The 13,887-nt window shown below is 38.8% G+C and overlaps 1 protein-coding gene across 1 annotated transcript in view; it reads right to left on the bottom strand.

Moving 5' to 3' along the window:
- Nucleotides 1-13,887, bottom strand: part of UBXN7 (UBX domain protein 7) — a 74,537-nt gene that overhangs the window by 8,974 nt on the left and 51,676 nt on the right. The window contains exons 9-10 of the mRNA XM_068546516.1: nucleotides 1,045-1,438; nucleotides 835-914 (exon numbers count right to left, since the gene is read on the bottom strand). Coding sequence (XP_068402617.1) covers nucleotides 835-914; nucleotides 1,045-1,438 — 474 coding nt within the window. The remainder of the gene's footprint in view (nucleotides 1-834; nucleotides 915-1,044; nucleotides 1,439-13,887) is intronic.

Raw genomic sequence — 13,887 nt, 5'->3', positions numbered from 1 at the left:
GATCATCTTTTCCCCTCTGATTACTGCCCACTCCCCACTCTAGCTTCACAACCAACCTTCTCAAAAAAGTGGTCTATACTTGTTCTATTCATTGTCTCATCTCCCATTCCTTTCCAATTACTAGACTAGGGAGATAGTCTGGGTATTAGCACCAGAGGCCAGAGCCTACTTGCATTCAAGTCACAGTCTTCAAGACTCTAATTATTTTTAGCCACAGCAAATGGCCAGGTATGAACACCTGACCCGAGGAGGATCCATTCATAGGCTAATCTAAGCAAGTCAGACTCATTCTCTTTTCTAGAAGTTGAAAAACACGGAGGGAGGGCCCATCAGCTGCAGACTCTAGAGGAAAAGGCCCTCAAAGCACCGGTATGATGGACTATGTACAAGCTGTTTTGCAAACAAAAGCCACCAGAATACAGAGAGAAGAATGGTATGAAGCAGAGAATCACAAGGGGAAAACCCAGCAGGCCCCACAAGAGAAACACACAGGAAAATAGTCTTGGTTCCTAACTATTTTGCAGTTCCAGCTACTAGGAAACCCAGGAGGCCCATCTACAGTCTTCAAATAACCCCACTCCCCTTTTCCAGGTAATAATTTCAGTTGGGTTTCTATTACATGCAGCCATGGAACAGAAAGGCCTTGACTACAACAGACTATGTGAGTTGCCCAAGATAATTTGGGAAGGAAATAAAGCAGTTAGAATTAAGATTCACCACAGTGAAGTTTTCAGTTAGAGGTCACACCTAACACCTCTTTCAAAGAATCATCAAGCTAATTACGCCAATTAGTTTCTCTGCTTCAAGTAAATGCTTCCAATTAGATATACTTACTAGTAGTTTAGCTTGCTCTGGAAGAGTGATTTGTTCCCTTTTTCCATCTGGATACCGCAACATCAGCTGTGCTTTTGGTCCTAAAGGAAGGGTTTAAAAAATATATATATAGATATAGCTGCTTAAGACAGAAGACTAATTTAAACAAATAAACAAATCCCTTCAGTAATATTCAAGTTTTAAGTAAAGGAAATCTAAAATGTAACCCACCATTTACATCAATGCCCTCCACTATTCCATCTGATTTTTCAGGTGACATCTCCAATATTTCTGAATCCATCGCTGGCAATCCTTGGTGGTTTGTGGCTGTTCCAGGCTCAGTTCTGGCAGGGGGCTCAGTCAGTGACCTTCTGTTCTCCTCTTTTCTATGCCCCAAATCTTTGTGGGGAGACTTTCTAGACTTGGCAAGATTCTCTATCTCCTCCTCCTCATCAGAGCCACAAACAGATATGAACTCCTCACTGCCAGAAAAAAGTTCAGATTCAGATTCTTCATCTGAGCGGCTATCCTGTTTTGTCTGTGTGGAATCAAAATGTGTCTCTTGCAAGGAGGCTCTGATGGCAGCTTCTAGCTGGCTGTCTTCACTTGCATCTATAAGACTCTCCTGCAAGATGCAGTCATAAAACATGGGTAGAAAGAAAAAGAAAACAGTTAAACCAAAAAATAATCAAGTCAAATAGGGCACAGGAAATGTAACAGCTTGCCATTATTATTTTCTGCTGGATGTATCTCTTCTATTAAATTTTAAGCTATTTGAGGGCAACAACTTTGTCTTACACAGCCAAGTTGGAATGGAATTTTAAAAACAAAAATAAAAACTGTCATACCATCTGGCACAATGATTGCAAGCGCAAGATTTGGTGGGAGGGGGAGGAGTCAAGAAAACAATTTATTCCTTGCCCAGAACAAGACATGAGTTAAGGTTTCAAATATAAAACCAAAACATCAGTATTTAAAACGACTAAACACAGAGAAAGATGTCTATCTTTCTTACCATTGTATACTTCAACTAGCACTGCTTTGGCGCACAGAAGGATATCAATAAATCAATAACTCAGTAATGATCATTTTGCAAAAAATCTAACGGTCAGATCTTTAACATTCAAAACAAAACACCGCAAAAAAAATATGAAAAAACAACTATATTTTCCCAAGCTTAATTTCAATGAAGGTTTTCACTGTGATCATAAAAAGCAATTTTCAATAGCTTTTGCCTTGGAAAAGTTCTAATGTCACAGGTTTCACTAAACTTATTGAGTCACAAGATATGAATTGCTTGAATGGAACTTATTTAGATCCTAACTCAAACAAACTATACAAAAAAAATTTTTTATGACAACCAAAAATTGAACACTGGATACCTTATAATATAAAGGAACTACTCTTAATTTTTTTGAGGTTAATGGTACTGTGACTGTTTTTAAAAAATAAAAAGAAACTTTATCTTTTAAAGATACATGCCAAAGTATTAATGAATGAAACAATGAATTCTGAGATTTGCTGCAAAATAATGCACAAAGGATGGGGTATAACTGAAATAAGACTGGCCACATGTTGTTAATTACTGAAATCAGTTAATGGATACACAGAAGCTCAATAAATTCCTTGTACTTAAAAATTTTCCACCATAAAAAGTTTAGGTTGCTAACAAAAAACTAAAGGAGGCTCAATTTGGCTTTCCCTATCTGCCAATCATATAGCAAAAAACCTTTTTTAAATTTTAAAGAAACTTAAGGCTAATTTACCACCAAAGGAAAAAAAAAAAATAAAGCAAGTAGATGTGCCCATGTGACCTGCAACGGCTTAGGTGAACTGTAGGTTTATAATAATGATATTGCACAATGTGTAGCTTGAGTTTTAAAGATTGCTGCCATGGTAGACACTGCTGGCTTCCTACCCAACATTTTTTCTCCTCTGAATCCTTACTTACAGAATCCTAATTATGTCTATAAATGAAATATGTCCCACTAAAAAATTCCATTTACCAGTTTCCCTTGCAGCTAAAAAAAATTGTGGAATGGAACTAAAGCAGGACTTACAGAGAAAGTACAGAACTAGATGCCTACATTAGAAAAGAAAGTCTCAAATTAATAACTAAGTTTCCATCTTAAATTAAAAAGTACCCCATATGAAAAAAATTAAATTAAATCCAAACTATGCAGAAGGAAAAAGGACAGAAATCAACCAGTAACTTAGGAAACAAAAGAAAAATCAATGAAACCAAAAGCTGGGTTTTTAAAAAGTCAATAAACTTTTAAAAAATCAATAAGCCTCTAGTCAGACTGTCAGGGGAAAAAAAGCCACAAATTACCAGTTACAGGACTGGAAGAAGGGCCATCCCTACAGATACCACAGTCATTGAAGGAATAATAAATACAATGAACAACTTTACATCTTTGACGCTTTAGGTAAAATGGACAAATCCCTGGAAAGACACAACCTACTAAAGCTCATTAAAGAAGAAATAGATACCCAAATAGTCCTATATCTATCAATGAAATTGAATTTGTAGTTTAAAACTTCCTACAAAGAAAACTCTATGCCCAGGTGGCTTCACTTGTAAATGTCATCAATTATTAAGGAAGAAATAATACCAACTCTACACAAACTCTTCCAGAAAACCAAAGAGGAAGAAATACTTCCTAGTTCATTGTGAGGCCAGCATTAACCTGATACCAAAGCCAGACAAAGATCAAGCTCTTACATGGAAAACAAAAGACAAAAAAAAAACAACAACTATAAACCAATAACCCTCATAAACAGAGATACAAAAATTCTTGACAAAATTTTAGTAAATCAAACTTAACAATATATAAAAAAGCAATGCATCATAACCAAGTGGGTTTTAGCCCAGGAATGTAAGGTTGGTTTAACATTAGAAAACCAACCAATAGAATTCACTAAAAAAGAAAACCATATTATCATTTCAATAGATACAAAAAATCATATGACAAAAACCTCTCATAAAAACTCAGCAAACGGGCTTCCCTGGTGGCGCAGTGGTTGAGAGTCTGCCTGCCGATGCAGGGGACGCGGGTTCGGGCCCTGGTCTGGGAGGATCCCGCGTGCCGCGGAGCGGCTGAGCCCGTGAGCCACAGCTGCTGAGCCTGCGCGTCTGGAGCCTGTGCTCCGCAGCGGGAGAGGCCGCGACGGGGAGAGGCCCGCGCACCGCGATGAAGAGTGGCCCCCGCTTGCCGCAACTGGAGAAAGCCCTCGCACAGAAACGAAGACCCAACACAGCCAAAAAAATAAAAAAAAAAAAAACTCAGCAAACCAGGAGTAAAAGGAAACTTCCTCAATCTGATAAAGTATATATATAAGAAACATATAGCTAACATCAAACTTATTGGTCAAAGACTGAATAATTTCACCCCAACACCAGAAACAAGTTAAGGATGTCTAATCTCACTACTTCGATTTAACTTTGTACTGGAAAGAAAAAGAAAAAGAAATAAAAGGAATAGAGATTGTAAAGGAAGAAGTACATCAGTCTTTATTTGCTGACAACATGACCATCTATATAGAAAATTCTAAGAAATCTACAAAAAAGTTACTAGACCTAATAAGTGACTGTAGCAAGGCTGCAGGCTACAAGGTCAATATACAAAAGCTACCAAACATTGCAGAGAGAAATTCAAGGCTTAAATAAATGGAAAGATATATGTCATGTCCATGGATATGAAGACTCAATGCTGTTAAGATGTCAATTCTCTCCAAAATGATTCATAGAGCTAATGTAATTCCAATCAAAGTCCCAGCAGCTTTCCTTGTAGAAAGTGACAAGCTGATTCTAAAACTTATACTGAAATGCAAAGGACCTGAAATAGCCAAAACAACTATGAAGAAGAACAAAGTTGAAGGGCTTACACCAGGCAATTTCAAGACTTATTACAAAGCTATAGTAATCATTAAGACAGTAAAATAATGACATAAAGGTAGACAAATCAATCACTGGAAAGAATAGATGCCATAAACCCACACATACATGATCAATTTCTGACAAAGGTACTAGGTTCAATGGGAAAAGGATAATCTTTACAACAAATGGTGCTGGGACAAGCATACAGGCACAGGCAAACAAACAAAAAACCCCAACTCAACCCCACCCTAATACCATATACAAAAATTAATTCAAAGTGGATCACAGACTGAAGAGCTAAAACTATAAAAAATATGGGATAAAATCTTGGGTTAGGCTAAGAGTTCTCAAATAAGACACAAAAAGCACGAAGTATAAAAGAAAGTTGAGAGGAGCTTCAATACGGCAGAAGAGTAAGACGTGGAGATCACCTTCCACCCCACAAATACATCAGAAATACATCTACATGTGGAAAAACTCCTACAGAACACCTACTGAACGCTGGTAGAAGACCTCAGACCTCCCAAAAGGCAAGAAACTCCCCACGTACCTTAGTAGGGCAAAAGAAAAAAGAAAAAACAGAGACAAAAGAATAGGGACAGTACCTGCACCTCTGGGAGGGAGCTGTGAAGGAGGAAAGGTTTCCACACACTAGAAAACCCCTTTGTGTGCGGAGACTGAGGGTGGCGGAGGGGGGAAGCTTCGGAGCCACGGAGGAGAGCGCAGCAACAGCGGTGCAGAGGGCAAAGCAGAGAGGTTCCCACACAGAGGATCGGTGCCGAACAGCACTCACCAGCCCAAGAGGCTTGGCTGCTCACCCGCCGGGGTGGGCGGGGGCTGGGAGATGAGGCTCCGGCTTCAGTCGGATCCCAGGGAGAGGACTGGGGTTGGCCGCGTGAACACAGCCTGAAGGGGGCTAGTGTGCCACGGCTAGCCAGGAGGGAGTCTGGGAAAAGGTCTGGAACTGCAGAAGAGGCAAGAGACTTTTTCTTGCCTCTGTTTCCTGGTGCATGAGGAGAGGGGATTAAGAGCACTGCTTAAAGGAGCTCGAGACGGGCGAAAGCCACGGCTATCAGTGCAGACCCCAGAGACGGGCATGAGATGCTAAGGCTGCTGCTGTAGCCACCAAGAAGCCTGTGTGCAGGCACAGGTCACCATCCACACCTCCCCTCCTGGGAGCCGGTGCAGCCCGCCACTGCCAGGGTCCCGTGATCCAGGGACAGCTTCCCCGGGAGAATGCATGGCGCACCCGTATCAGCTGCTCCTTTAACCCCGTCCTGTCTGAGCGAAGAACAGATGCCCTCAGGCAACCTACATGCAGAGGCGGGGCCAAATCTAAAGCTGAACCCTGGGAGCTATGCGAACAAAGAAGAGAAAGGGAAATCTCTCCCAGGAGCCTCAGGAGCAGCGGATTAAATCTCCACAGTCAACTTCATGTACCCTGCATCTCTGGAATACCTGAATAGACAAGAAATCATCCCAAATTGAGGAGATGGACTTTGGGGGCAACGATATATATATATTTTTCCCCTTTTTCTCTTCTTGTGAGTATGTATGTGTATGCTTCTGTATGTGGTTTTGTCTGTATAGCTTTGCTTTTACCACTTGTCCAAGGGTTCTGTCTGGGTGTTTTTTGTTTTTTGTTAGTATAGTTTTCAGTGCTTGTTATCATTAGTGGATTTGTTTTTTGGTTTGGTTGTTCTTTCTTTCTTTTCTTTTCTTTCCTTTCCCTTCCTCCCTCCCTCCCTCCTTTCCTTCCTTCCTTCCTCCCTCCCTCCCTCCCTTTCTCTCTTTCTCTCTCTCTCTTTCTTTCTCCCTTTTATTCTGAGCCATGTGGATGACAGGCTCTTGGTGCTCCAGCCAGGCGTCAGGGCTGTGCCTCTGAGATGGGAGAGCCAAATTCAGGACATTGGTCCACCAGAGACCTCCCAGCCCCACGTAATACCAAATGGCGAAAATCTCCCAGAGATCTCCATCTCAACACCAAGACCCAGCTCCACTCAACGACCAGCAAGCTACAGTGTTGGACACCCTATGCAAAACAACTAGCAAGACAGGAACAGAACCCCACCCATTAGCAGAGAGGCTGCCTAAAATCATAATAAGGTCACAGACACTCCAAAACACAGCAGCAGACGTGCACCTGCCCACCAGAAAGACAAGATCCAGCCTCATCCACCAGAATATAGGCACTAGTTGCCTCCACCAGGAAGGCTACACAACCCACTGAACCAACCTTAGCCACTGGGGGCAGACACCAAAAACAAGGGGAACTACGAACCTGCAGCCTGAGAAAAGGAGACCCCAAGCACAGTAAGTTAAGCAAAATGAGAAAACAAAGAAACACACAGCAGATGAAGGAGCAAGGTAAAAACTCACGAGACCTAACAAATGAAGAGGAAATAGGCATTCTACCTGGAAAAGAATTCATAATAATGATAGTAAAGATGATCCAAACTCTTGGAAATAGAATGGAGAAAATACAACAAACATTTAACAAGGACCTAGAAGAACTAAAGAGCAAACGAACAATCATGAACAACACAAAAAATGAAATTAAAAATTCTCTAGAAGGGATCAATAGCAGAATAACTGAGGCAGAAGAACGGAGAAGTGACCTGGAAGATAAAATAGTGGAAATAACTACTGCAGCACGGAATAAAGAAAAAAGAATGAAAAGAATTGAGGGCAGTCTCAGAGACCACTGGGACAATATTAAACACACCAACATTCGAATTATAGGGGTCCCAGAAGAAGAAGAGAAAAAGAAAGGGACTGAGAAAATATCTGAAGAGATTATAGTTGAAAACATCCCTAATATGGGTAAGGAATTAATTAATCAAGTCCAGGAAGCACAGAGAGTCCCATACAGGATAAATCCAAGGAGAAACATGCCAAGACACATATTAATCAAACTATCAAAAATTAAATACAAAGAAAAAATATTAAAAGCAGCAAGGGAAAAACAACAAATAACATACAAGGGAATCCCCATAAGGTTAACAGCTGATCTTTCAGGAGAAACTCTGCAAGCCAAAAGGGAGTGGCAGTACATATTTAAAGTGATGAAACGGAAAAACCTACAACCAAGATTACTCTACCCAGCAAGGATCTCATTCAGATTTGATGGAGAAATTAAAACCTTTACAGACAAGCAAAAGCTAAGAGAATTCAGCACAACCAAACCAGCGCTACAACAAATGCTAAAGGAACTTCTTTAGGCAGGAAACACAAGAGAAGGAAAAGACCTACAAAAACAAACTCAAACAATTAGAAAAATGGTAATAGGAACATACATATAGATAATTTACCTTAAATGTAATGGATTAAATGCTCCAACCAAAAGACATAGACTGGCTGAATGGATACAAAAACAAGACCCATATATATGCTGTCTACAAGAGACCCACTTCAGACCTAGGGACACATACAGACTGAAAGTGAGGGGATGGAAAAAGATATTCCATGCAAATGGAAATCAAAAGAAAGCTGGAGTAGCAATTCTCGTATCAGACAAAATAGACTTTAAAACAAAGACTATTACAAGAGACAAAGAAGGACACTACATAATGATCAAGGGATCAATCCAAGAAGATATAACAATTGTAAATATTTATGCACCCAACATAGGAGCACCTCAAAACATAAGGCAAATACTAACAGCCATAAAAGGGGAAATCGACAGTAACGCAATCACAGTAGGGGACTTCAACACCCCACTTTCACCAATGGACAGATCATCCAAAATGAAAATAAACAAGGAAACACAAGCTTTAAATGATACATTAAACAAGATGGACTTAATTGATATTTATAGGACATTCCATCCAAAAACAGAAGATTACACTTTCTTCTCAAGTGCACATGGAACATTCTCCAGAATAGATCACATCTTGGATCACAAATCAAGCCACAGTAAATTTAAGAAATTGAAATCATATCAAGCATCTTTCTGACCACGACACTATGAGATGAGAAATGAATTACAGGGAAAAAAAACGTAAAAAACACAAACACATGGAGGCTAAACAATACGTTACTAAATAACTAAGAGATCACTGAAGAAATCAAAGAGAAAATAAAAACATACCTAGAGACAACTGACAATGAAAACACGATGATCCAAAACCTATGGGATGCAGCAAAAGCAGTTCTAAGAGGGAAGTTTATAGCTATACAAGCCTACCTCAAGAAACAAGAAAAATCTCAAATAAAAAATCTAACCTTACACCTAAAGGAACTAGAGAAAGAAGAACAAACAAAACCCAAAGTTAGTGGAAGGAAAGAAATCATAAAGATCAGAGCAGAAGTAAATGAAATAGAAAACAAGAAAACAATAGCAAAGATCAATAAAACTAAAAGCTGGTTCTTTCAGAAGATAAACAAAATTGATAAACCATTAGCCAGACTCATCACAAAAAAGAGGGAGAGGACTCAAATCAATAAAATTAGAAATGAAAACGGAGAAGTTACAACAGACACCACAGAAATACAAAGCATCCTAAGAGACTACTACAAGCAACTCTATGCCAATAAAATGGGCAACGTGGAAGAAATGGACCAATTCTTAGAACGGTATAACCTTCCAAGACTGAACCAGGAAGAAATAGAAAATATGAACAGACCAATCACAAGTTATGAAATTGAAACTGTGATTAAAAATCTTCCAACAAACAAAAGTCCAGGACCAGATGGCTTCACAGGTGAATTCTATCAAACATTTAGAGAAGAGCTAACACCCATCCTTCTCAAACTGTGGAGGAAGGAACACTCCCAAACTCATTCTACGAGGCCACCATCACCCTGATACCAAAACCAGATAAAGATACTACAAAAAAGAGAGAAAATTACAGACCAATATCACTGATGAATATAGATGCAAAAATCCTCAACAAAATACTAGCAAATAGAATCCAACAACACATTAAAAGGATCACACACCATGATCAAGTGGGATTTATCCCAGGGATGCAAGGATTCTTCAATATACCTAAATCAATCAATGTGATAAACCCTATTAACAAATTGAAGAATAAAAACCATATGATCATCTCAATAGATGCAGAAAAAGCTTCTGACAAAATTCAACACCCATTTATGATAAAAACTCTCCAGAAAGTGGGCATAGAGGGAATCTACCTCAACATAATACAGGCCATATACGACAAACCCACCGCAAACATCATTCTCAATGGTGAAAAACTGAAAGCATTTCCTCTAGATCAGGAACAAGACAAGGATGTCCACTCTCACCACTGTTATTCAACATGGTTTTGGAAGTCCTAGCCATGGCAATCAGAGAAGAAAAAGAAATAAAAGGAATACAAATTGGAAAAGAAGAAGTAAAACTGTCACTGTTTGCAGATGACATGATACTATACTAAGAGAATCTTAAAGGTGCTACCAGAAAACTACTAGAGCTAACCAATGAATTTGGTAAAGCTGCAGGATACAAAATTAATGCACAGAACTCTCTTGCATTCCTATACACTAATGATGAAATATCTGAAAGAGAAATTAAGGAAACACTCCCATTTACCACTGCAACAAAAAGAATTAAATACGTCGGAATAAAAAAAACCTAAGGAGACAAAAGACCTGTATGCAGAAAACTATCAGACACTGATGAAAGAAATTAAAGATGATACCAACAGATGGAGAGACATACCATGTTCTTGGGTTGGAAGAATCAATATTGTGAAAATGACTATACTACCCAAAGCAATATACAGAATCAATGCAATCCCTATCAAATTACCAATGGCATTTTTTACAGAACTAGAACAAAAACTCTTAAAACGTGTATGGAGACACAAAAGACCCCGAATAGCCAAAGCAGTCTTGAGGGAAAAAAACGAAGCTGGAGGAATCAGACTCCCTGACTTCAAACTATACTACAAAGCTACAGTAATCAAGACAATATGGTACTGGCACAAAAACAGAAACATAGATCAATGGAACAAGATAGAAAGCCCAGAGATAAACCCATGCACATATGGTCAACTAATCTATAACAAAGGAGGCAAAGATATATAATGGAGAAAAGACAGTCTCTTCAATAAGTGGTGCTGGGAAAACTGGACACCTACATGTAAAAGAATGAAATTAGAACACTCCCTAACACCATACACAAAAATAAATTTGAAATGGATTAGAGACCTACATGTAAGACCGGACACTATAAAACTCTTAGGGGAAAACATAGGAAGAACACCCTTTGACATAAATCACAGCAAGATCTTTCTTGATCCACCTCCTAGAGTAATGGAAATAAAAGCAAAAATAAACAAATGGGACCTAATGAAACTTCAAAGCTTTTGCACAGCAAAGGAAACCATAAATAAGATGAAAAGACAACCCTCAGAATGGGAGGAAGTATTTGCAAACGAATCAAGGGACAAAGGATTAATCTCCAAAATATATAAACAGCTCATGCAGCTCAATATTAAAGAAACAAACAACCCAATCCAAAAATGGGCAGAAGACCTATATACACATTTCTCCAAAGAAGATGGACAGATGGTCAAGAAGCACATGAAAAGCTGCTCAACATCACTAATTATTAGAGAACTGCAAATCAAAACTACAATGAGGTATCACCTCACTCCTGTTAGAATGGGCATCATCAGAAAATCTACAAACAACAAATGCTGGAGAGGGTGTGGAGAAAAGGGAACCCTCTTGCACTGTTGGTGGGAATGTAAATTGATACAGCCACTATGGAGAACAGTATGGAGGTTCCTTAAAAAACTAAAAATAGAATTACCATATGATCCAGCAATCCCACTACTGGGCATATACCCAGAGAAAACCACAATTCAAAAAGACACATGCACCCCAATGTTCACTGCAGCACTATTTACAATAGCCAGGTCATGGAAGCAACCTAAATGCCCATTGACAGATGAATGGATAAAGAAGATGTGGTACATATATACAACGGAATATTACTCAGCCATAAAAGGGAACAAAATTGGGTCATTTGTAGAGACGTGGATGGATCTAGAGACTGTCATGCAAGTCAGCAAGAGAAAAACAAATATCGTATATTAACACATATATGTGGGAATCTAGAAAAATGGTACAGATGAACCGGTTTGCAGGGCATAAATTGAGACACAGATGTAGAGAACAAACCTATGGACACCAAGGGGGGAAAGCGGCAGGGGGTGGTGGTGGGGGTGGTGGTGTGATGAACTGGGCAATTGGGATTGACATGTATACACTGATGTGTATATAACTGATGACTAATAAGGACCTGCTGTATAAAAAAAAAAAATTAAATTTTAAAAAAAGTCATGTACCACAATGTTCATAAAAAAAAAGAAAATAACTATACTACCCAAAGTAATCTACAGATTCAATGCAATCCCTATCAAACTACCAATGGCATTTTTAACAGAACTAGAACAAAAAATTTCACAATTTGTATGGAAACAGAAATGACCCGGAATAGCCAAAGCAATCTGGAGAAAGAAAAACGGAGCTGGAGGAATCAGGCTCCCTGACTTCAGACTATACTACAAAGCTACAGTCATCGAGACAGTATGGCACTGGCACAAAAACAGAAATATAGATCAATGGAACAGTATAGAAAGCCCAGAGATAAACCCACGCATATATGGTCACTTTATCTTTGATACAGGAGGCAAGAATATACAATGGAGAAAAGACAGCCTCTTCAATAAGTGGTGCTGGGAAAACTGGACACCTATATGTAAAAGAATGAAATTAGAACACTCCCTAACACCATACACAAAAATAAACTCAAAATGGATTAAAGACCTAAATGTAAGGTCAGACACTATCAAACTCTTAGAGGAAAACATAGGCAGAACACTCTATGACATAAATCACAGCAAGATCCTTTTTGACCCACCTCCTAGAGAAATGGAAATAAAAACAAAAATAAACAAATGGGACCTAATGAAACTTAAAAGCTTTTGCACAGCAAAGGAAACCATAAACAAGATGAAAAGACAATCCTCAGAATGGGAGAAAATATTTGCAAATGAAGCAACTGACAAAGGATTAATCTCCAAAATTTACTAGCAGCTCATGCAGCTCAATATCAAAAAAACAAACAACCCAATCCAGAAATGGGTAGAAGACCTAAATAGACATTTCTCCAAAGAAGATATACAGATTGCCAACAAACACATGAAAGAATGCTCAACATCATTAATCATTAGAGAAATGCAAATCAAAAATATAATGTGATATCACCTCACACCAGTCAGAATGGCCATCATCAAAAAATCTACAAACAGAGTTACAGAAAGATAGACAAGATGAAAAGGCAGAGGGCTATGTACCAGATGAAGGAACAAGAAAAGACCCCACAAAAACAACTAAATGAAGTGGAGATAGGCAACCTTCCAGAAAAAGAATTCAGAATAATGATAGTGAAGATGATCCAGGACCTCGGAATAAGAATGGAAGCAAAGATTGAGAAGATGCAAGAAATGATTAACAAAGACCTAGAAGAATTAAAGAACAAACAAACAGAGATGACCAATACAATAACTGAAATGAAAACTACACTAGAAGGAATCAATAGCAGAATAACTGAGGCAGAAGAACGGATAAGTGACCTGGAAGACAGAATGGTGGAATTCACTGCTGCGGAACAGACTAAAGAAAAAAGAATGAAAAGAAATGAAGACAGCTTAAGAGACCTCTGGGACAACATTAAACGCAACAACATTCGCATTATAGGGGTCCCAGAAGGAGAAGAGAGAGAGAAAGGGCCAGAGAAAATATTTGAAGAGATTATAGTCAAAAACTTCCCTTACATGGGAAAGGAAATAGCCACACAAGTCCAGGAAGCGCAGAGAGTCCCATACAGGATAAACCCAAGGAGAAACACGCCGAGACACATAGTAATCAAAGTGGCAAAAATTAAAGACAAAGAAAAATTATTGAAAGCAGCAAGGGAAAAACGACAAATAACATACAAGGGAACTCCCATAAGCTTAACAGCTGATTTCTCAGCAGAAACTCTGCAAGCCAGAAGGGAGTGGCATGATATACTTAAAGTGATGAAAGGGAAGAACCTACAACCAAGATTACTCTACCCGGCAAGGATCTCATTTAGATTTGATGGAGAAATCAAAAGCTTTACAGACAAGCAAAAGCTAAGAGAATTCAGCACCACCAAACCAGCTCTACAACAAATGCTAAAGGAACTTCTC

Source organism: Eschrichtius robustus, chromosome 6 (assembly GCF_028021215.1).
Source record: "Eschrichtius robustus isolate mEscRob2 chromosome 6, mEscRob2.pri, whole genome shotgun sequence".
Lineage (NCBI taxonomy): Eukaryota > Metazoa > Chordata > Mammalia > Artiodactyla > Eschrichtiidae > Eschrichtius > Eschrichtius robustus.
Note: the sequence above shows the minus strand (reverse complement) of the source record. Positions and strands in the feature narration are given on the sequence as shown.